This window comes from Neophocaena asiaeorientalis, unplaced genomic scaffold, assembly GCF_003031525.2.
Source record: "Neophocaena asiaeorientalis asiaeorientalis breed wild unplaced genomic scaffold, Neophocaena_asiaeorientalis_V1.1 scaffold166, whole genome shotgun sequence".
In the NCBI taxonomy this organism is placed as follows: domain Eukaryota; kingdom Metazoa; phylum Chordata; class Mammalia; order Artiodactyla; family Phocoenidae; genus Neophocaena; species Neophocaena asiaeorientalis.
This window is the reverse complement of record NW_020174933.1, coordinates 152,170-176,725: the sequence shown is the minus strand read 5'-3', so window position 1 is coordinate 176,725 and position 24,556 is coordinate 152,170. Positions and strand designations below refer to the sequence as shown.

At 36.2% G+C, this 24,556-nt stretch overlaps 1 protein-coding gene across 1 annotated transcript in view; it reads left to right on the top strand.

Moving 5' to 3' along the window:
- Positions 1 to 24,556, top strand: part of LOC112410726 (zinc finger protein 33B) — a 46,980-nt gene extending 22,424 nt beyond the window's left edge. Inside the window, exon 5 of the mRNA XM_024761432.1 lies at positions 18,696 to 24,556. Within this exon, the coding sequence (XP_024617200.1) occupies positions 18,696 to 20,782 (2,087 nt within the window). The 3' untranslated portion in view covers positions 20,783 to 24,556. The remainder of the gene's footprint in view (positions 1 to 18,695) is intronic.

Genomic DNA, 24,556 nt, shown 5'->3' with positions numbered 1-24,556 from the left:
GTTTTTTAATCTGTGGATTTATTTCATCTTCAGTTTTCAATATTTCTGCTATTTTGGTTGGCAGATTTTTTTACCCCAGCACACTGAATATGTCATCCCACTTCCTGGACTCTGTTGTTTCTGATGAGAAGTCAGGTATTAATCTTATTGGAGTTCCTTGTATGTTAATAGTTGAATTTCTCTTGATGCTTATGAAGTTTTGTATTTGTTTTTTAAGTATTTTTACCTCCTGCTTCTTGGCGTGGATCTCCGTGTTTACCCATTTGGAGTTTATCTTGTTGAATTTGCAGATTAATATTTTTCTTTACGTTTGCAAGATTTTTGCCATCATTTCATTGAATATTTTTTCTGCTCCTTGCTCTTTTTCTCTTCTTCTGGTAACTCCCATTATGAATGTTAATGTAGTTAACAGTGTTCTTCATTTACCTGAGGCTTTTGTTCATTCTCTTTTCTCTCTGTTCTTTAGATTGCATTTTGTTGATTGATCTATCATCAGGTTTACTAATTCTTCTTCCTGTAAGCTTCAGTCTACTTTAGAGCCCTTCCAGTGAATTTCTGTTGCAGTTATTATAAATTTCAAATCTAGAATTTTAATTTTGTTCTCTCTCTTTATTCTTACTCTCTATGTGACGAGGTGTCTTCATACCAATATTTACTTCCTTAGGTTTGGTGGTTTTTTGAACATATTTATAATAGCTGTTTTGAGGTCTGCTAAGTCCAGTATCTGCATCCTCTCTCAAGCGGTTTCCATTCTTTCTAGTTCTGCTATTTTTCCACTATATGTGGAATTTTCCTGTTTCTTTGTATGTCTTATAATTAAAAAAATACTTCAGATAATATTTTGTACCTACCCTCATGGTGATTCCTTCTTTCTCTGCAGAGCTTGTTATTTTTGCTTACTTATCAATATTTGTTTAGTGACTTGGCTGGACTATTTGAGTGAAATCTTTTTCTCCCACAGTGTGCTGTCGCTGATGTCACTTGTCACAGAGCTCTGCCTTGGGCATATACACTGTTCTTAGAATGACAATGATGTTAACAGAGTACTCATGGAGTGTCTCAGTGATGGTTAATTTTACATGTCAACTTGAGTGGCTGAAAGGATGCCTAGGTAGCTGCTAAAACATTATTTCTAGATGTATCTTGGAGGGTGTTTCTGGAAGCATTAGCATTTGATTCACTAGAGTAAAGAGATCCACCCTCACCAACGTGGGCATCATCCAGTCTTTTGGGGCCCAAATGGAACAAAAAGACAGTTGAAGGGCACATTGTTTCTTTTTGAGCTGGGATGTCCATCTTCTCCTGCTCTCAGACATCAGAGCTCCTGGTTCTTGGTCTTCAGACTCTGAGAGATATACCAGCAGCCCCTTAGTTCTCAGGCCTTTGACCTCAACTGGGAGTTATACTATGGGCTCCCCTAGTTCTCAGACCTTTGGACTAGGGAATTATCACTGGCTTCCCTGGTTCTCTACCTTGCAGACAGCAGATGTGAGACTTCTTGGCCTTAACTGCATAAACTAATTTCTTTTAATAAACCTCTCTTTCTCTCTCTGTATCTATCTGTAGATAGATATATACATGTATGTATATATCTATATGTATCTCCTGTTGGTTCTCTTTCTCTGCAGAATCCTGATTAATATAATCTCTTTCTCTGATCTCTTTGTTAACTTGTCTGCCTCTGTTGGTATCACACCTTGCATTTAGCCTCCTCTGCTAATTGTTGTGTTTTGGTTTTTTTCCTGTCCCTTTCTTTTTTTCTTGGAGTATAATTGCTTTACAATGTTGTGTTAGTTTCTGCTGTACAGTGACGTGAATCAGCTATATGTATACGTGTATCCCCTCCCTCTTGGAACTCCCTCCCTCCACCCCCAATCCCACCCATCTAGGTTGTCACAGAGCACCAAACTGAGCTCCCTGTGCTATACAGCAGGTTCCCACTAGCTATCTGTTTTACACATAGTAGTGCATTTATGTCAAACCTAATCTCCCAATTCATCCCACCCTCCCCTTCTCCCCACGTCCACACGTCCGTTCTCTACATCTACGTTTCTATTCCTGCCCTGCAACTAGGTTCATCTGTACCATTTTTCTAGATTCCACATATATATGTTAATATACGATATTTGTTTTTCTGACTTACTTCACTCTGTATGACAGATTCTGGGTCCATCCACATATCTACAAATGACCCAATTTCATTTCTTTTTATTAGCCTCTACTAATTAACTGATTGCTCTGCTGTTTCCAACAATGTCCTGCATCATGTATTGCTGTACAGATTGGTCCAATTAAATTTGAGCCCCTTTCAGATGGTAGTCTTTGATGTTGCCCTTCATGTCACCATTTAGGAAATCACCTCCCAGAAAATATAAGAAAATTATTACTGTAGGAAATCTGGGTGTATGAGTGTATTTACATGAGTGATTTTTGGTTGATAGGAACAAATCCAATAGCTTTAGATGCCTCTTCTTACTTGTCTGTCTCCCTTGTTCCTTCTGGTATATTTTTAGTTGGTCTGTGGCTTAGCTTTTTGCTCTCATGGAGCTACTAGCCTCTTAATTACTTATCACTGAAATTTCATTGTTTTCAGTGGTGACCTTAGGCTTGAACTTACCTACACTCTGTTCCACACAAAGTGAATTTTCTTGAGAAGAGCTTCTGAGTTCTCTCTTCTTATGGCCTGCCTCTATCTCTGGGTGAAAGCAGTGCACCATTGCACTGGAGCCAGGAGCTGGGACAGTGTTCTGCTTTTCTCAAAGTGACAGTGTGTTTTACCATCAGTAGGAAATGTGTGTATGTTTCTGATAGCTTGTTTTAAACATACATGGAATACCTTTATATAAAAAATATAAAATGTTACTGAAAAACTTAAAGAAGCTTCATATTTGTGAATATGTGTATCTGGCTGATCACTGGAAGGGCCAACATCATAAAGATGTATTCCTCTCTAAATTCATGTATCTATTCAATTAATTCTAATTGGAGTTCCTGTGAACTTTGTTGTGTTTGTTTTTGTTTTCAAGAAGTCGAGTTACCCCTTAAAAAATTAGAACCCAGAAAATGATTGAGATATATAATAAGCCTGTGGTAATTTGGTTTGGTTCAGGGAGAGCCCAGAAGATGACCTCTCCATGTATGGGAACTTGATCTTTGGATAGATCTGGCACTGCAAATCATTGTCAAAAGATAGGATAGTTTTCTAAATTGCAGTTAATACATGTAGTGTGTTACTTACATGTATCATTACTGTGTCTCTCCACTGGGATGTAACGTTCATGAAAGCAGAGATTTTGCCTGTTTTCTTTTCAGCTATGTCTCCACTTCCTAGAATAATACACATAGCAAATACTCAAAAATGTGATGAATGTTAGCCTCTTATAAGTTAATATAAAAATACAGCTCAATTTTTAAAAAATGGTCATAAGGCAAAGATGCAAAGCTTCATTGGTAATAGAGAAATGCATAATAAGACTAGAATTAAATACCAGTTTATATCTATTTAAATAAAAAGAATTATAGAGTCTAACAATACCAAATATTGTTTATAGTGCAGAGAAATGAATGTTTTTATTCAGTGCTATGGCCAGATCACGTCGGAAAACAATTTGTTATTACCTTTTATAGTTGAATATACACATTCCCTTTGATCTGGTTTTATACTTATATCCTTGAGATACACTTTTATATCTCAAACTGTGATGAGGAACTGGTGTTTCTGTTTTCTTTAAAGATTTAAAATATATTATTGATAAATATTTTCATAAAACATAAAAGATACAGAGCAAAGACATACAAAATATAGGGTTTGCTTTTTTTATTACAGGCATACCTTGGATATATTGTGGGTTTGGTTCCACTAAAGCGATATATCCCAGTAAAGTGAGTCATAGCAATCTTTTGGTTTCCCAGTGCGTATAAAAGTTTTATTTATACTATACTGTAGACTGTTAAGTGTGCAATAGCATTATGTCTAAAAAAAGCCAATATATGTATCTTAATTTAAAAATATTTTATTGCTAAAAAATGCTAACCATTATGTGAGCCTTCAGTGAGTTATAATCTTTTTGCTGGTGGCAGGTTTGAAATATTGTAAGAATTACCAGATGTGACACAGAGACATGAAGTGAGCAAATGCTGTTGGAAAAATGACAGTGATGCAGGGTTGCCACAAACCTTCCTTTTACAATTTGTTGCCACAAATTTGTAAAAAATGCAGTATCTGTGAATCTCAGTAAAGTGAGGCACAGTAAAATGAGGTATTCCTGTATTAGATTCAAATATAAAATTATGCTTTAAAGTTTCTGTTAAAAAAAATAATTTTCCACACCCAGCCAAGATGGAATAATAGAGACTGGATTTACCGTCCGATCTGAAACAACCAAAACGATTGGACAAAGTAAATGAAACAGTGAATTTCAAGACAGTAGTCATCAACCAGCCAACGGCAGAAATTACTTACAGCCAGAAAACATAGGACTTGAGGTCTATGATAACTCTACCAGGTCACTGAACCCTGATAGAGGCTTGCACTCTCGCTAAATTAGGAATTGGAGTTGACAATCCAAAGAGATTAAAGCTGCTTACGGTTCACAGGATAGAGGACAAAATAGGCAGTAACTGCACAGAGAGAAAAGTCTGGATATCTACAGTGGATTGTCCTTGAGTATTCAGCAGAATATTGATCAGCTCATATAGTGAAGAAATTAAAGAGAATTTGAAAATAACTGGAAGACACAGTGCACACCTCTCACAGAGGGCCCGGAAAAGGACTGTTCTCACCAGCCAGAGTGGAAAAAGTCGTAATTCACAGAGTGTTAGGTAGAATACTTAGAAAAGTCTTGCCTCAGAGTGAGCAGCAACGCACCTTGGAATGAATACTTATTTAAAAGGCTGCAGTGCTGTGTCAGTATCAGATGGAATACATTTCAAAGCCAATGTATTTTTAAAATAATGATGAGATTAAATTTATCAAAAGAATTTAACAATCCTAGACTTTAATGCCACTATTAAAGTTTTTCAGTGTGTGAAGGAAAAACTGATACAACTTGAAGGAGACAGATCCATAATTATAGTCAGATGTTTCAGCCTCTCTCTCCCAATAACCAATAGAAGAAGGAAATGGCAAATGAGCATAAAGATATAGTAGACTTGAACAACACTAAATAACCAAATTGACTTAATTGACAGTTATAAAGTATTCCTCCCCTCCCCAAACCAGTGGAATACACATTCTTTTTAAGGACACATAAATATTTACCAAGGTAGATTACTACATTTTTGGACATAAAACAAGTCTGAATAAATTTAAAGGGATACAAATCATTTAAATTATTTTCTCTTACCAAAATAGAGTTAAATCTAGTTCAATTAAAAATCGGTAACAGAAAGATTTGTAAAATCCCTAAATACAGTGGAACCTTGAATAACATGTGTTTGAACTGCACAGGTCCACTTATACTGGATTCTTTTCACTACATACTACAGTACTCCATGGTCCATTGTTGGTTGAATCCATGGATGTGGAACCCTGGCTATGGAGGGCTGATGGTAAAGTTACCTGTGGATTTTCAACTGTGTGAAGGGTCAGTGCCCCTAACCCCTGCATTGTTCAAGAGTCAACTGCAGTTAGAAACTCAGTAACGCACTTCTACATAACCCATGGTTCAAAGAAGAATTCAAAGGGGAAATTAGAAAGTATATTGAACTTTTAATGAAAATACAATTTGTGGGTGGGAATTCCTTGGTAGCCTAGTGGTTAGGATTCCGGGTTTTCACTGCCATGGCCCAGCTTCAGTCTCTGGTCAGGGAACTGACTGAGATCCTGCAAGCTGCATGGCACAGCCAAAAAAAAAAAGGAAAAAGAATTTGTGGGAAATTTACATATAAGATTTTTTTATATAGGTAACATAAAATTGATATAATATTTCATTGATTTCATTATTTTCCATCCAGATCTTTATTACTTCTTTTCTTTTGCTTACTTTCGGATTTAATTTGCTCTTTTCAGGTTTTTTAGAGTGGAAGCCGCTAACGTAATTGATTTGGGACCTTTCTTCTTAGGCAATCAAATTAATTTTGTGTGTGTATATCTCAGAAAAATATATATGGAATTCTGTGTATGTGGCATACATGTAGTGTATTCTATATAATTAATATATAATGTAAATTTCATGCATATGGGAATATATATCCAACATACACATGTGAAATTTGTGTTGGATAAGAAGGAAATTCTCAAATCAGTCACTTCAGCTGCTTGTACCTTAAAAATCCAGAAAAAAAGAACAAATTAAACCCATAGTAAGCAGAAAAAATGAAGTAATAAAAAACAAAGTGGAAAACAATGAATAGAGAACATAGTTGAGAAAATGAGTGAAATCAAAAGCTGGTTCTTTGAGAAGACCAGTAAAATTGATAAACTTCTAGATGAAACATTATTGATATCAAGAATGGGAGTGGTGATATCACTAAAAATTGTACAGATATTATGAGGAAAAATAAGGGAGTATTGGGCCTGTAACTTTATAAATTCAGCAATTTAGATGAAATGGGCAGTTTCCTTCAAATAAATGACTACCAAAGCTTACTCCAAAGGAAATAGAAAACGATTCCACAAAGAAGATCCCAGGTCCAGATGGCTTTATTAGTGAATTCTGTCAGACATGAAATAATACCAGTTCTACCTAAATGGCTTCCAGAAAATTCAGGAGGAGGCTATACTGGAAATTCATTCTTTGAGGCCAGCATTGCCCTAATACCAAAACTAGACAAAGACATTGTCAGAAAAGAAGCTACAGACCAGTGTGTATTTTGAACATAAATGCAAAAACTCTAAATAAGATTTTAGCAATTAGAAACGAAAAATATATTAAAAGACTCAACATCATGACCAAGTGGAATCAATCCTAGGAAGGCTTTTTTGACATTTGGAAAGCAGTCAGTGTAATTCTCTGTATAAGGGCCAATTTCATAGATATGCAGCCTGTTTAGTAACACAGTACTGCACTCTCAGAAGGGGCCCTGTACTTGGTTTAATGCTCTGCAGTTGCCATCTCAAAATTCCTAACAGTTTTGTCTTTGAACTTGTGATTTGTGTGGCAAGTCTCATGGGACAGTGGAGCATTATGTGGGAACAGACAGGATACATTGAATGGCAGTGTGCTCACTAAGCTTTTGGTCTGGCTGCTTGGTGCAGTCTGGTGTCCTGTATTCCTGAGTGGGTGACCAAGACCCACGTCCTCATTGGTGACAGCAGCAGCAGAACCAGAGCAGTAGTGCAATGATTGCAGGCCCAAGAGAGAACCCCCAGCGGGAGTCTAGCTTCTTCTCCCTGGAGCCTATCCCTTTAGCACGTGCATAAAATATTAACTTTCTGGGCTAAGTACTGGGACTGTACTCTGGTACGCAGGCAGTAATCATAGTCAATAAGGTATTACAAAATAAAAGCATACTCATAGATGGTGCATTAGGGTGTACCAGGTAGTCACTAGAATTCTTCAGAGTGTAGACTCTGGTCTTGAAAACAACTGCTACATTGCAAAGCTGGTGTCACAGGTTTAGAAATAGAAATTCGACTTGATGGAAAAGAATATTATTTTCATATGTAATTTTGGATGAACCAACTAGGAACAAGGAAGTCAGTTTTGAAATTACTTTTTTTTTTTTTTTTGCTGTACGCAGGCCTCTCACTGTTGTGGCCTCTCCCACTGCGGAGCACAGGCTCCGGACGCGCAGGCTCAGCGGCCATGACTCACGGGCCCAGCTGCTCCGTGGCATGCGGGATCTTCCCGGACCGGGGCACAAACCCACGTCCCCTGCATCGGCAGGAGGACCCTCAACCACTGCGCCACCAGGGAAGCCCTGAAATTACTTTTAACTTTTTAAAAATTTATTTTTGGCTGTGTTGGGTCTTCGTTTCTGTGCGAGGGCTTTTCTCTAGTTGCGGCAAGTGGGGGCCACTTCATCGCGGTGCACGGGCCTCTCACTATTGTGGCCTCTCGTTGCGGAGCACAGGCTCCAGATGCGAGGCTCAGTGGTTGTGGCTCATGGGCCTAGTTGCTCCGTGGCATGTGAGATCTTCCCAGACCAGGGCTCGAACCTGTGTCCCCTGCATTGGCAGGCAGATTCTTAACCACTGTGCCACCAGGGAAGCCCTTTTAACTTGTTTTTGAAGATACAGCAATAGACTGCATAAACAGGTGTTTTGAATTATATACAAATCTTGAAGCCATTTTTGGTTTCTTGTACAGATTATAGGAAGTGTCAGAGCAAACATTAAAATGCTATTGTATAAATTTACAATTAAAATTAAAGTCTTGGTCAACCTAGAAGAAATGGACAAATTGCTAAAAATGTACAGTCTCCCAAGACTGAACCAAGAAGAAATAGAAAATATGAACAGACCGATTAGCAGTAATGAAATTGAATCAGTAATTTTTTAGAAAAATCATAAAAACCAAAAGTCCAGGACCAGATGCCTTCACAGGTGAATACTACCAAACATTTAGAGAAGAGTTAACACTTACGTTTCTCAAACTATTCCAAAACATTACAGAGAAAGGAATGCTTTCAAATGCATTCTAGGAGATCAGCATCACCCTAATACCAAAACCAGTGATATCGCCCCCCAAAAATTATCACTGATGAATATACATACAAAATTCCTCAACAAAATATTAGCAAACTGAATTCAGCAGTACATTATAAGGATCATACACCATGATCCAGTGGGATTTATCCCAGGAATGCGAGGATTATTCAGTATCTAAAAATCAACCAGTGTGATACAACACAGTAATAAATTGGAGAATAAAAATAATATGATTATCTTACTAGATGCAGAAAAAGCTTTTGACAAAATTATACATCCATTCACAATAAAACTCTCAACAAAGTGTGTGCAGAGGGATGTGGCCATATATGATAAGCCCACAGCTAACATCATATTCAGCAGTGAAAAGCTAAAAGCATTTCCTCTATGATCAGAAACAAGCCAAGGATGCTCATTCTCACTTTTATTCAGCATAGTATTGATAGTCCTTGCCACAGCAGTCAGACAAGAAAGAGAAATAAAAGTATAAATTGGAAAGGAAGAAGTAAAACTATCACTGTTTGCAGGTGACATGGTATTATACATAGAAAGCTCTAAAGACACTGCCAAAAAACTACTAGAGCCCATCAGTGAATTTGGTAAAGTTGCCGGATACAAAATTCGATACAAATTTTGCAATAGAAATCTGTTGCATTTCTATACACTAACAACGGACTATGAAAAAGATAAATTAAGAAAAGTCTCATTACAATTGCATCAGAAAGAGTAAATACCTAGGAATAAATCTAACTAAGGAGGTAAAAGACCTGTACTTGGGAAACTAAAAGTCACTGATGAAAGAAATTAAAGATTACACAGATGGAAAGACATACCATGCCCATGGTAGAAATAGTGGTTAAAATGACCGTACTACCCAAGGCAATCTATAGATTCAATGCAATACTTACCAAAATACCAGTGGCATTTGTTACAGAACTAGAACAAATAATTCTAAAATTTGTATAGAAGCACAAAAGACCCCAAATAGCCAAAAGCATCTTGAGGGGAAAAAAAGCTGGAGGTATTATGCTTCCTGATTTCAAACTATACTGCTGAACTACAGTAATCAAAACTGTATAGTACTGGCACAAAAACAGAAACATACATCCATAGAACAGAATAGAGCCCAGAAATGAACCCACATTTATATGGTCAATTAATCTATGACAAAGTAAGCAAGAATATACAATGGGGAAAAGACAGCCTCTTCAATAAACAGTTTTGAAAAAACTGAACAGCTGTATTTGAAAGAATCAAACTTGTCTGTTTCTTGCACCATGCACAAAAATAAATTCAAAGTGGATTAAATACTTAAATGTAAGAGCTGAAACCATAAAACTTCTAGAAGACAACATAAGCAGTATTCTCTTTGACATCAGTCTTAATAATATTTTTTTGGATTTGTCTCCTGAGGAAAGGGAAACAAACGGGACTAATCAAACTAAAAAGTTTTGCACAGTGAAAAAAACTGTCAACAAAAAGAAAAGGCCACCTACTGAATGGGAGAAGGTATTTGAAAACCACATATCTGACAAGGGGTTAATATCCAAAATATACGAAGAACTCACACAACTCAACATCAAAAAACAAACAGCCTGATTTAAAAATGGGCAGAGGATTTAAATAGACATTTTCCCAAAGAAGACATGCAGATGGCTTCCAGGCACATGAAAAGATGCTCAACATCATGAATCATTCAGGGAAATGCAACTCAAAACTACAATGAGTTATCACCTCACACCTGTCAGAATGGCTTTTATCAAAAAGACAACAAATAGCAAGTGTTGACAAGGATGTGGAGAAAAGGAAATCCTTGTGCACTGTTGGTGGGACTGTAAACTGGTATAGCCACTATGGAAAACAGTATGAAAATTCCTCAGAAATTTAAAAATAGAACTACCACATGATCCAGCAGTTCCACTTCTGGGTATTTATCTGAAGAAATTGAAAACACTAATTTGCAAAGCTATATGTGCCTGTGTTTATTGGATCATTATTTACAATAGCCAAGATATGAAAGCAATCTAAGCATTCATCAATAGATGAGTGGATAAAGATGTAGTACACACACACACACACACACACACACACACACACACACACACACACGAATATTACTCAGCCACTAAGAAATGAAATCTTACCACTTACAACAACATGGATGGACCTAGAGGGTATTATGCCTAGTGAAATAAGTCAGACAAAGATGAAGTCGTATTATTTCACTTATATATGGAATCTAAAAAAACAAAGCAAATGAACAAACAAAACAGAAAGAGAGTTACAGAGAACAGAGAGCAGGTGTTTGCCAGGGGGGAGGGAGGTAGGGAGAGGAAAGAAATAGGTGAGGGAGATTAAGAGGAACAAACTGCCAGTTGCAAAAATAAATGAGTCACAGTTATGAAATGTATAGTGTGGTGAAAATAGTCGATAACTATATATATCTTTGTATGGTGACATAATATAACTAGACTTATCTTTGTGATCAGTTTGAAGTTTAATAAAAATATCAAATCACTACGTTGTATAACAGGAACTAGCACATTATAGGTCAATTATATTTCAAAAACAGACAACGTCATAGAAAAAGAGCTGAGATTTGTGGTTACCATAGGTGGGGGTGGGGTGGGGGGTGGATTGGATGAAGACAATCAAAAGATACAAACTTCCAGTTATAAGATAAATAAGTACTAGGGATGTGATGTACAACATGATACATATAATTAACACTGCTCTGTGTTATATATGAAAGTTGTTAAGAGTAAATCCTAAGTATTCTCATCACAGGAAAAAAATTCAAAAATATATAAAATTAAACTCTTACATATACCTATTTCAGAGAGTTAGTTTTAGAAAACTATTTCTCAAGAATCTTTATCTCTAGATATGTTAAAATTTATGTTTTGAAATAGTGTATCAGAAATTTAGCCCATGTTGTCTGTTTTGCAGTTTGTAAGTTTATATAGTTAGTTCTTTATCACTATATCTATTGAGTCTCATAAGTAATGAAATACTTTGACTAAAGCATAATTTTAACAGCTTTAAGTATAATTTTGTTTATGATATTTTACCAAGTGGCCCCACATTTTCATTTTGCACTGTCCCCCATCAATTATGCAGTTATCATTACCTCGTATTTTAAAACTAAACAAAAGAAAAACCTATATGATCATTTTAGTAGATACAGGAAAAACATTTGACAAAATCCAGCATTCCTGATGAAAGCTCTCAAATGAAGAATAAAATAAAGGGCATCTTATAGAAAACTGACCAATGTTGTGCTTAATATTTGAAAACTGAATAGTTTTCTTTAACAATATCAGGAACGAGACAAATAGTCTATTCACGCTCATTAATATAATGTAACCTGGCTAGTGTAATCAGGGAAGAAAAAGAAAAGGCCAGAGTGGAAAAGAAGTAGAACTGTCTTTATTCACAAAAAAATGATTATGTAGAATGGAATCTACAAGAAAAAAAAAAAAAAGACTAAAACTTTTAAGTGCGTGTAGGTTGCAAGATAAAATTCAATATACAAAAATGAGTTTTATTTCTATATACTACCAGCGATTGATTGGAAAATGAAAATTTTTTAAGTATTATTTGCAATAGCGTGAAAAATATTTTTTTGGCTGCTGTATCTGGCAAAGATGTGAAAGACTTCACTGAATATTATAGACCATTGCAGAGAGAAATTGAATACCTAAATAAATGGAGAGAGATACCTTCATGTTCTGTACATGTACACATTTATATATGATACATGTTCATGTATCCAAGTGCTCAATATAGTTTAACATTTTTCTCATTAAAAAGAACTGTAAAAATAAAGAAAAAAACCCTGTAGATTCAGAACAATCCCAATCTAAGTCCCAGCAGGTTTTCTTACAGTAATTGACTAGCTGATTCTTAACTTCATATAGAAGTGCCAAGGAGCTAGAATAACAAATAACTTCGAAAAATAAAAGCTAAGTTGTAGCAATAACACTGCCTGATTTCAAGACTTACTATAAAGTTATGATAAACAAGACAGTGTGGGGCTTCCCTGGTGGCGCTGTGGTTGAGAGTCCGCCTGCCGATGCAGGGGACACGGGTTCGTGCCCCGGTCCGGGAAGATCCCACATGCCACGGAGCAGCTGGGCCCGTGAGCCATGGCCGCTGAGCCTGCGCGTCCGGAGCCTGTGCTCTGCAACGTGAGAGGCCACAACAGTGAGAGGCCTGCGTACCGCAAAAAAAAAAAAAAAAAAAGTGTGGTGTTAGCATCAAGAAAGACACATAGAGGAATCGATCAGAATATGGAGCCCAGAAATAAATCCATTCATATATATTATGTCAGAACTTATCAAATTATATAGTTTAAACATATTCAGTTGATTCATCAGCTGTGCCTCACTGAAGCTATTTTGAGATTGCTGTGAAAGTTTCTAAATGTTTGCTCTCAGTTTATTTATGTCATCACATCTTGTTATATACATATATTGGCTGGCAGCAATATGCAAACACCACTTTTGAGTAGCACTGCTTTAGGGACACTTTTCCAAATATTCACCAGGGATGTATAGAAGAATGTCTCTATATTGTTCATAATAACAGAAAAACTAGGATCAACAAGACTATCCATCAAATAGGGGTATCAGTATGTAAATTACAGTACATTCTTACAGTGGTCTTGTATATATATCTGTGTACAACAGTGTGGATGAACTTTGGAAACTTAGAGTGAAAAAAATAAGTCAAAGAAATATAGCATAATATTTCAATAAATTTCAGAATGTATGTGGAAATTTTTTAAATAAAACAATTCTGATGAAATCCAGTTTCATGATAGCAATACCTCTGTTTTTGGAGGATTTTTCAGTGAAAGGAAGGTATTTATATAGCTGAAAACCACATAGGTATTTTCAGAGATACTGCTCTTCTTGAATGGACTGTATAATGGATGATACATTATCAGGGTACAATTTCCTTGAGTGTGACCATGCATTTATTCTTAGGAGATAGAATGCTGACGTATTTGGAGTAATGGGTCATGATGTTAGTATTTAACTAAAATAGTTAATGGTTAAAAAGGGTTTATATAGAGAAAGATAAAGCATATGTGGCAAAAGTTTAACAATTTGTGAATCTGGGTGAAAGGTTTAGAGGTGCTTATTCTACTGCTTAGGCAAACTTGCTATTTTCTGCTTCTTATGTGGAAGTTTTTCTGTTTATATTTTCTGTCTCTACCAGGGTAAATTTTGATTAAGTTGTATTTTCCTAGGAAGTTATTTACTTTTTCTCTTTCAAATGGGTTTGTGTCAAGTTGTACAAAAAGAGTCTTTTAAGATTTCTTCATACCCTGTTTCAGTGATTGTTTCTTCCTTATCATTTCTTGTTTTGTATGTTGAGATTTCTCCCCCTTGTTTTGTTGATTAGGTTAGGCAGTGATTTGCCTATGTGAATTTTTTCAAAGAACCAGGCTTTTGACTTAATGTGTTCTTTTTTTCTGTTTGTTTCATTAACTTCTAATCTAAGAAAACTGTGCAGAAATGAAAGACCTGATTCACATATTCAAAGAGACCACCAGAAATCTGGGGAAACATACCTTAAATAGTCCTAAGACATACCTTAATAAAACTGCTAGACCTTAAAGATGAGATTTTTTTTTATTTTTTTAAATTTATTATTTATCTGTTTTTACCATTATTATTTCGTTCATACTTTCTACTTTCTTTTACACTACTGTTGTCTTTTTCTAGTTTTTTTGAGTCAAGAATTGTTTTCATTCTTTCTTTTTTCATTGGTAGAAATATCTAATGCTGTGAAATTCCTTCTGACCAGTACATGTATCCCATACATCCTCATAAGTAATATTTTCATTAATTTTTCGTTTTAGAACTTCTTCAGCTTTGGTTTGTGTTTCCCCTCTCACCAAAGAGCAGTTTACTACAGAGTTGTTTTTCAGGTCCAGATGAAAGGTCATTCTTCCCCATTAATTTCTGTTTTTACTGTATTATTACCCATGCATGTTATCTATATCAGTTTTTGTGAATGTTTCATGTACACTTGAGATGTAAGTATATTTTCTAAGTTTTGATATTATAAAATTAGATATGAATTTGTAATATGTGTATAATTATTATATTTAAGTTTTCTATACCCCTCACTCTTTGCTTTAATCCATCTTTAAATACTTTTCGTATTAGCGTTTTTCTGTTTTTCCTTGCTTCTCTGACTTCTGCTTCATAAAGTTGTTTGGTCTGTGTAGGCACTCATAACTGTTATTTCTGCACTCAAAGTTAGAGATTTTAGCATTGTAAAGTGTTTCTTTGTCCTTCCTGATATCAAGATTGCACCTCTGCTTCCTTCTTGTTTCCCTTTGTTTGGAATGATACTGTCCATCCCCTTGTTGTTAGCCTTTTTGTGTCATTTTCCCTAAGGGCGTTTTCCCTATACAGTATAGATTTCGGTTTTGTCTGTGACTCACTTTGAAAATCGTTTTGGTTTTATTGGTGAGTTAAGCTCATTCGTATTTATTGGTATGACTCGTATGTTTGGTCTCAGTTTTGTCTTGTTACATTTAATGAGTCTATCACATTTACTGAATTTTTCTATCTGGTCTTTTTCCTTTGTTCTTTTTGGAGGGGAGGCAATTAGGAAATCCTGAATTTTCGTTCTACTTTTATACTGATATAATGGCATTAGTTACCCATTTCCTTACTTAACCCTCTATTTGATTTTTCAGGTTTTGTTGACATCCTTTAGACTCTATTTTTCTTGTGGCTATTTCTGAGTTTATTCTTATTTCCTGTTTTTTTCTCTCCTATTTCCTGTAGTTTTTAAATTACATTATTTCTGTTTCACCAGGACATGTAACATTTATGTGTTATTATTCTGTCCTTGTTTTCATCCTTACTTTAGTTGTAGAGCTACAGTTAAATGTATTCATTGTTCAGTTTTTCTGCCAGTGTCTCCTGTCAGATCTCAGTTGCTTGAAGTTTGTTCTCTTCTAGAAGGTTTCATGATTACAGTTATTACCTAACTTTGTGAATATCTAAACTGGTTTGCCTTTTTCCATAGCTTCTTACTTAAAGGATTATAAATAAAGGATAAAACCGCTTGACTCCCACTTCCTTTTCTTGAAAGTGGTGCTCCACTGAGCTTTGTTTTGTTTATTGCCAAACCTACATTTATGTGTTTGTTGAGACTTAGTCTTTTTGTCCAGAGGATTTTTCTTCATTTTAGTAATTTTACTAAGGTATGTCTTAGGACTCTTGCAGCTCAGTTTTTCCAGGTTCATGGTGGTCATTTTGAATATGTGGATTAGGTCTTTTATCTCTGGACAATTTTCTCAGATTATGGTTTTTAATTTTAGATTTATTCCATTTTCTATTTTTTCCTCTTTATTTTTTTAAATTTTATTTTATTTTTGGCTGCACTGGGTCTTTGTTGCCATGCACGGGCTTTCTCTAGTCGTGGCGAGCGGGGGCTACTTTTTTTTTTTTTTTTGCGGTACGTAGGTCTCTCACTGTTGTGCCCTCTCCCGCTGCGGAGCACAGGCTCCAGACGCACAGGCTCAGCGGCCATGGCTCATGGGCCCAGCCACTCCGCGGCATGTGGGATCCTCCCAGACTGGGGCACGAACCCGTGTCCCCTGCATCAGCAGGCAGACCCTCAACCACTGCACCACAGGGAAGCCTCAGGGGGTTACTCTTCATTGCAGTGCATGGGCTTCTCATTGCGGTGGCTTCTTTTGTTGTGGCGTGTGAGCTTCAGTAGTTGTGGCGCATGGGCTCTAGGGCATACGGGCTTCAGTAGTTGTGGCACATGGGCTCAGTAGTTGTGGCTCATGGGCTCTAGAGTGCAGATTCAGTAGTTGTGGCGCACGGGCTTAGTTGCTCCGTGGCATGTGGGGTCTTCCCAGACCAGAGATCAAACCCATGTCCCCTGCATTGGCAGGCAGATTCTTAACTACTGCGCCACCAGGGAAGTCCCTATTTTTTGTCTTTAGAGACTACAGTCACACGTACATACAGTTTTAATTTTTTTTATTATATTTTCACAGACTACCTTTTTTTCTGGATGGTGAAATTATAGGTGTTTATTTTTTCCATTTGCTTTTCTGTATTTTCATTTTTAAGTATAGATGATTTACGATGTGTTAATTTTTGCTGAACAGCAAAGTGATTCAGTTATACATATAAGAACATTTTTAAAAATATTCTTTTCCATTATGGTTTATCACAGGATATTGAATATAGTTTCCTGAGCTATACAGTAGGACCTTGTTGTCATCCACAGTATGTATAATAGATTGCACCTTCTAACAACAAACTCCCACTTCATCCCTCCCCCAACCCCCTCCCCATTGGCAACCACAAGTTTGTTCTCTGAGTCCATTTCTGTTTCATAGATAAGTTCATTTGTGTTATATTTTATATTCCACATATAAGTGATGTCATATGGTATTTGTCTTTCTCTTTTTGACTTACTTCACTTAGTATGATACTCTCTAGTTCCATCCATATTGCTGCAAATGGCATTATTTTATTCTTTTTTATGGCTGAGTAGTATTCCATTGTATATATGTACTACATATTTATACATTTCTGTGTTGATGGACATTTAGGTTGTTTCCATGTCTTGGCTATTGTGAATAGTGCTGCTATGAACATAGGGGTGCATGTATCTTTTTGAATTATAGTTTTGTCTGGATATATGTCCAGGAGTGGGATTGCTGGATCATGTGGTAACTTTATTTTTTGGCTTTTTGAGGAACCTTCATACTGTTCTCCATAGTGGCTGCACCAACTTACAGTCCCACTAACAGTTAGACTACCTTTTTTTATCCAGAATTTACTTGCTTATTCAGTTTTCTTCTTTTTTTAGCTTTTTCTTGTTGTGTTTTTGCTGCTTTTATGCCTTTTTTTTTTCCATTGCTATTTATTAAAATTTCAGTCAAGTCTGTTTTCTTTTTGGGCTGTTAGTCTGCTTGGGCTGCTATAACAAAATACCACAGACTGAGTAGCTTACAAAACATATTTATTTTCTCACATTCTAGAGACTAGATGTTCAAGATGAAGGTGCCAACAGGGTTGGTTTCTGGTGAGGCCTCTCTCCTCAGCTTGCAGACAGCACCTTTTCACTGTGTCCTCACGTGGCCTTTTCTCTGTGTACATATGGAGAGCAAGTGAGCTCTGGTGTCCCTTCCTCTTCTAATAAGTATCCCATTCCCATCGGCTTAGTGCTCCACCCTTATGACCTCATTTAACCTTCATTACCTCCTTAAAGGCTCTGTCTCCAAGCACATCCACATTGGGGATTAGGGCTTCAACATAGGAATTTGGGAGGGGGACACAATTCAGTCTGTATCTGATTCTTTGTAATTTAAGTCCTAAAGTCACTTTGTCTTTTTTACAGTTTTGACCAGCCCTTGCTTGTCTCCTTAGTCCCACATACAAGTCCCTTCATTCGGGTTTCCCAGTAGTCTGAGCTCTATCAGAACTGTGACATCATCTCAGTATTTTCCCACTCACAGTGGAACTTTTTCTTGCTGGGAGTAATTTTTATTTGTGGTTAATCACCTCTAAGTTTTCTGTCTCTTGTTTTACATGTGTTTACCACAGTCTCCAGCTGACTCTTTTCGTAGATATGGGCTGTATCTCAGTTTCTTCTGTATTTGAATATTTCCTTACTTAGTGGTGATATGAAGTTAGTAGTATTCTGTATCTCCTAGTTGTGCCAGAGTCATGGATTGTTGTTGGTAATTTTATTTGTTCTCCTTATATTGATCTTTTTAGTTTTTTGGAGGATTCATGGAGAGATTCAAATTTAAAGAGTTTCTGTTATTCCTCAGATGTTGGAAACCAAATGTATGTGTTCTAATAACAGTTTCCTCTCCCTTTTTCCACTATACTGGCCTTTTTCTTTCTTGCATTTGTATTTTCACCTGAAACCCTAGAAATAGAAAATATACATACTTGCAGTTATTTTCATCCCTGGAGAATAGACAAGAAAGCAAAGTCAGCTACGAACAATGTAGAGCATTTGTATATAGTATATAGGTCTCGTTCCATAAGAAATGTGTTAATGTTCATGTTATGAGATTAATTTTTCTTGTTTATAGAAGTCTGGAAGACTGATCCCATGAAAGAAAAGAGCCAAGAAAACCAGCCTAAACATGTGTGGGAAGTTGTATTCATCAATAACAAAATGCTGACTAAAGAACAAGGTAATGTAATAGGAAAACCACTTAACTTGGACACAGATTCTTTTCCTTCCAGAAAAATACTCTGTGGGTGTGACTCATGTGGAATGAACTTCAACTATGTTTCAGAATTCGTTATCAATAAGAAAAACTATTTAGGAAAAAAGACTGATGAATTTAATGCCTGTGGAAAATTGCTACTCAATATTAAACATGAGAAAACTCACACTAGAGAAAAAAGTGAATTTTTTAAAAATGGGAAAACGGTCAGTCATAATGAGGATCCTGTTCAGCTTGAGAAGATTCAAACTTTAGAGCAAAATTTTGAATATAGCATATATCGAGAAACCTTCCTTGAAAAGGCAGTATTGTATACACACAAAAGAGAGATCACTGAAGGGAATGACTGTGAATATGATGAATATGGGAGAAGGTTCTGTGATAACTCATCCTTCTTGTTCCATCAGATAACTCCCCCAAAGGAAAATGACTATGAACTTAGTAATTGTGGGAAATCCTTATGTGTGAAGTCCACCCTTTTGAAACATCATGGGGCACATTTGAAATACTATGAATGTGATGAAAGTGGGAATAATTTCAGGAGGAAGTTGTACCTCTCACAGCTTCAGAAAACTCATACAGGAGAGAAACACTTTGAATGTAATGAATGTGGGAAAGCTTTTTGGGAGAAGTCACACCTCACTCGACATCAGAGGATACACACGGGAGAGAAACGCTTTCAATGTAATGAATGTGGAAAAACTTTCTGGGAGAAGTCAAACCTCACTAAACATCAGAGATCACACACAGGGGAGAAACCCTATGAATGCAGTGAATGTGGGAAAGCCTTCAGCCACAAGTCAGCCCTCACATTACACCAGAGAACACATACGGGGGAGAAACCATATCAGTGTAATGCATGTGGGAAAACTTTTTACCAGAAGTCAGACCTCACTAAACATCAGAGAACACACACAGGACTGAAACCCTATGAATGTTATGAATGTGGGAAATCCTTCTGTATGAATTCACACCTTACAGTACATCAGAGAACTCATACAGGTGAGAAACCCTTTGAGTGTCCTGAGTGTGGGAAATCTTTCTGTCAGAAGTCACATCTTACACAACATCAGAGAACACACTTAGGAGATAAACCTTATGAATGCAGTGCATGTGGGAAAACTTTCTACCACAAGTCAGTACTCACCAGGCATCAGATAATTCATACAGGGTTGAAACCTTATGAATGTTACGAATGTGGGAAAACCTTCTGCTTGAAGTCTGACCTTACGGTACATCAGAGAACTCACACAGGGGAGAAACCCTTTGCATGCCCTGAATGTGGGAAATTTTTCAGCCATAAGTCAACCCTCTCTCAACACTATAGAACCCATACAGGGGAGAAACCCTATGAATGTCATGAATGTGGAAAAATCTTCTATAATAAATCATACCTAACTAAACATAACAGAACACATACAGGGGAGAAACCCTATGAGTGCGGTGAATGTGGGAAAACCTTCTGCCAGAAATCACAGCTCACTCAGCACCAGAGAATTCACATAGGGGAGAAACCCTATGAATGTAGTGAATGTGGAAAGGCTTTCTGCCATAAGTCAGCTCTAATCGTACATCAGAGAACGCATACAGAAGAAAAACCCTATAAATGTAATGAATGTGGAAAATCTTTTTGTGTGAAATCAGGACTGACTTTGCATCAGAGAAAACACACAGGGGAAAAGCCTTATGAATGTAATGAATGTGGGAAATCCTTCAGTCACAAATCATCCCTCACGGTGCATAACAGGGCTCACACAGGGGAGAAATCTTGTCAATGTAATGAATGTGGGAAAGTTTTTTACCGTAAATCGGACCTTGCTAAACATCAGAGATCACACACAGGGGAGAAGCCCTATGAATGTAACACATGTGGGAAAACGTTCTCTCAGAAGTCAAACCTCATTGTACATCAGAGAACACACACAGGAGAAAAATCTTATGATTGAAGCGAATATTAGAAATGTTGAGCATTTCAGACAATTCACACCATGGAGAAAGCTCTGTTGACATCCTGAATGTTCAGTAACCTTCATCCACAAACTGGCCTTATTTTACTCTAAAGTAATGACATGGGACATATCTCTAGACTGCAACAAGTATAGGATAGTCTTGTTAAGAGGTAACATTCCATTGAACGTCACGTAACTAATACTGGCATAAAACCTCACAGATATTTTGATTTTGTAAAAATTGTAGAAAAAATATAAACTAGGTTATGTCATAATTTATGTTGGGGAGAAGTCTGTCCATTTGAGACATATGGCTTGAAGATTTTCTTTAGAGGTAATCAAACATTAGAATTTAGAAGTTGTGTTTTGGTTTTGATGTCATAGTTATTTTTTAGGAAACATTGTAATTTATAGATGTATATTGTGCAATGTAAAGCTTTAAAGACTAAAAAAAAAAGGAAGAGTAAAATAGACTCACAAGAAGTTGCAGTAATAATACATAAAATTCTCATGTGCTCTTTACAAAGCTTCCTCTAATAGTAATGTTACATAACCATAGCAAGTGCAAGGAATTGATGGTACTCTACTACTAAGTCAGATACGGACCTTATTCATATTTCACCAGGTAGTCTGTGTGTTTATGTGTGTATTTCTATGAAATTTTATGGCTTATATATTTGAGTTAACCTTCACAGGTTGCAAAATCAAAAAGGAATCTGGAATCTGTATTACAATAAGATTATAAAGGAATCAGGATTTCACAATAAGAAGTTTCCTTGTATTAATAATCACAGCTTTTCTGCCACCCTGATTTTGGCAACCATTTGAATATGAAGCTTTTTAAAAGCAGAGATAAATTGAGTAATTAGGGCAACAGCATTAAACACCTGTGAAGTATCCCTTAAGTTCACAGGGCTTAGGTATGTACGTTATATAAACTATATGTTTCCTACACAAAACAGAACTTAATGAAATTGTGAATAGAAAATAGATACTCCTAGTTTAGCAGTTGTTAACAACATTAGGCACATCTCCCATGTGTATAGGGCCTGGAGCAACAGTTCAATAAAAGGAAGCCCACAAAGCTAATGTCTAACATCTTAAAACTTATATATCAAAATAACAGAATGTTCAATAAAATGTATTCTATGCATGGCGATATCTAGGCCCTACTCCCATTGCCCCTTTTCTCTTTTCACCCATGGTTCATCGCAAACCATGATGTGCCTTGAGTATACATATGTAAATACTCTAGCCTTCAGCCTAAATTTATCCAAACCCTGTGTAAGCAACTGCTTTCCAAGACAGGGTCCAGGAAAGAAGCCTCAGACTAGATGACACTCAGGGCTGTAAATTAGACTGTAAATTCAAGGGTCTGATGTACCCAGAGATCTGGGCCCTTAATGACTGCTGATTCTGTGAGAAGGAGGATTGAGCCTGGAGCAGGGCCAGAGTAGAACTAGAGTGGTGCTTTTATTGACGGGGCAAAGGTGATATACTAAATTACATGATCAGATTATGTAAATAATTAGGTTAAGCTAATAATCTAAAATTACATAACCAAGTGATCTTAGATTGCACACAGAGTCTAAACTTCCATTTTAGGAAACTAGACAAAGAAGAGCAAATTAAGTCCAAGGAATAAAAAACAAAAGAATAATGAGAATTAGGGCAGATATCAGAGTAATTGAAAACAGGAAACCAATAGAGAAAATCAGTAAAACCAAAAGCTGGTTCTTTGAGAAGGTCAATAAAATTGATAAATCTCTAGCCAGTTTAACTAAGAAAAACAGAAGACACAAGTTGCTAATACCAGGAATGAAAGAGAGCCATAACTACTCATCCCATGAGCATGAAAAGGATTATAAAGAAATGTTATGGACAACTCTGAGCCCACAAATTTGATAACCTAGATGAAATGGGCCAATTCCTTGAAAGACACAATCTGCCAAAACTCACAGAAGGATAAATTGGAATAGGCATATATCTATTCAAGAAATTGAATCAATTATTAATCTTCCAAATCAGAAAGTATTAGGCCCAGATGTTTTCACTGGTGAATTCTACCAAATTAAGGAAGAGATGGTATCAGTTCTCTACAACATCTAACAGAATGTAAAAGCAGAGAGAATACTTCTTACTCATTGTATGAGGCCAGCATTACCCTAATTATAAAACCAGGCAAAGACATAACAAGAAAGGAAAACTACAGACTAATATCTCATGAACATAGATATAGAAGTTTTCAACAAAATATCTGCAAATTGAATCCAACAATGTATAAAAAGAATTACATGCCGTGATCAAGTGGGATTCATCCAGGTATGCAAGACTGGTTCAACATTTAATAATCAATTAATGTAACCCATCATGTCAACAGACTAAAGAAGAAATATTATATGATCATATCAATAGGTGCAGAAAAACATTTCAGAAAATCCTAACACCCATTCATGATAAATAAGAAACTCTCAGTAAGCTAGGAATACTAACTTACTATAAATAAATACTAAGGAATTTCCTTAACTTGGTAATAAACATCTATAAAAATCCTACAGCTAGCATCATACTTAACGGTGAGAAACTAGTTGCTTTCCCAGTAAGAAAAGGAACAATGCAAGGAGGTCCCCTCTCACTACACCTTTCCAGCATCCTTCAGGAAGTCCTAGCTAATGCAGTAAGACAAGTAAGGGAAATAAAAGGTACAGATTTGGAAGGAAGAGATAAAACTATCTACGTTCACAGATAACATGATTGTCTATGTAGAAAATTCCAGAGAAACAACAACAAAACCTCCTGACACTAGTAAGCAATTACAGCAAGGTTACAGGATATAATGCTCAAGCAGGTGATAAAAAGAAATGAGCTATCAAGTAACAGACACACAGAAGAACCTTAGATGCGTATTGCTAAATGAAAGAAGTCAATCTGAAAAGGTTTTATACTGTATGATTCCAACTGTAATGCATTCTCATAAAGGCAAAACTGTGGAGACAGCAAGAAGATCATGGGTCCGGGGTGAAGGTGGGAGGAATGAATACATGGATTACAGAGAGTTTTTAGGATGGTGAAACTATCCTGTAGGATACTGTAATGGTGGATACATGTCATTGATTTGTCAAAACCTACAAAATGTAAAACACAAAGGGTAAATCCTAATGTAAACTATGGATTTCAGTTGTAAAACTATATCAGTATTGGCTCATCAGTTGTAAAAATGTACCACACTAATGCAAGATATTAATAATACGGAACACTGTGGAGGGAGGTGGAGGTGAAGGGGTATATAGGAATTCTGTGCCTTCTCATTTTTTCTGTAACCCTAAAACTACTCGAAAAAATGGAGTGTATTAAATAAATAAACAACCCTGCCTCATATAACAGTATAGATTAATCTGTGAGGATGCTTTCTTACATATTTACAAAATTGAAAACTCACATCACTCAGTACCAATTTTCCTATGTGGGGTTGGGCTGGGGAGGGGAATGCATTCTCAGAAATCATGTATTGACAACCACTGAAGCATATCTTCAATTACAGCTTTCTGCTTTTCTAAGACTTATTACCTTTTTTTGGAGTTATCTTAAATTCCTTACCTCTCATTATAACACCTTGTTTCTGTACTAAAGCTTTTGCTTGTCAGTCATATGTATTTGCACTGCAGCTATAATTGCCACTAATGAATATTTGGGTTGTTTCTATAGTCTTTGTAATACTTTATTTATTTTAATAGTTATTTATTTATTTGGCTGTGCTTTGGGTTGTTTTTA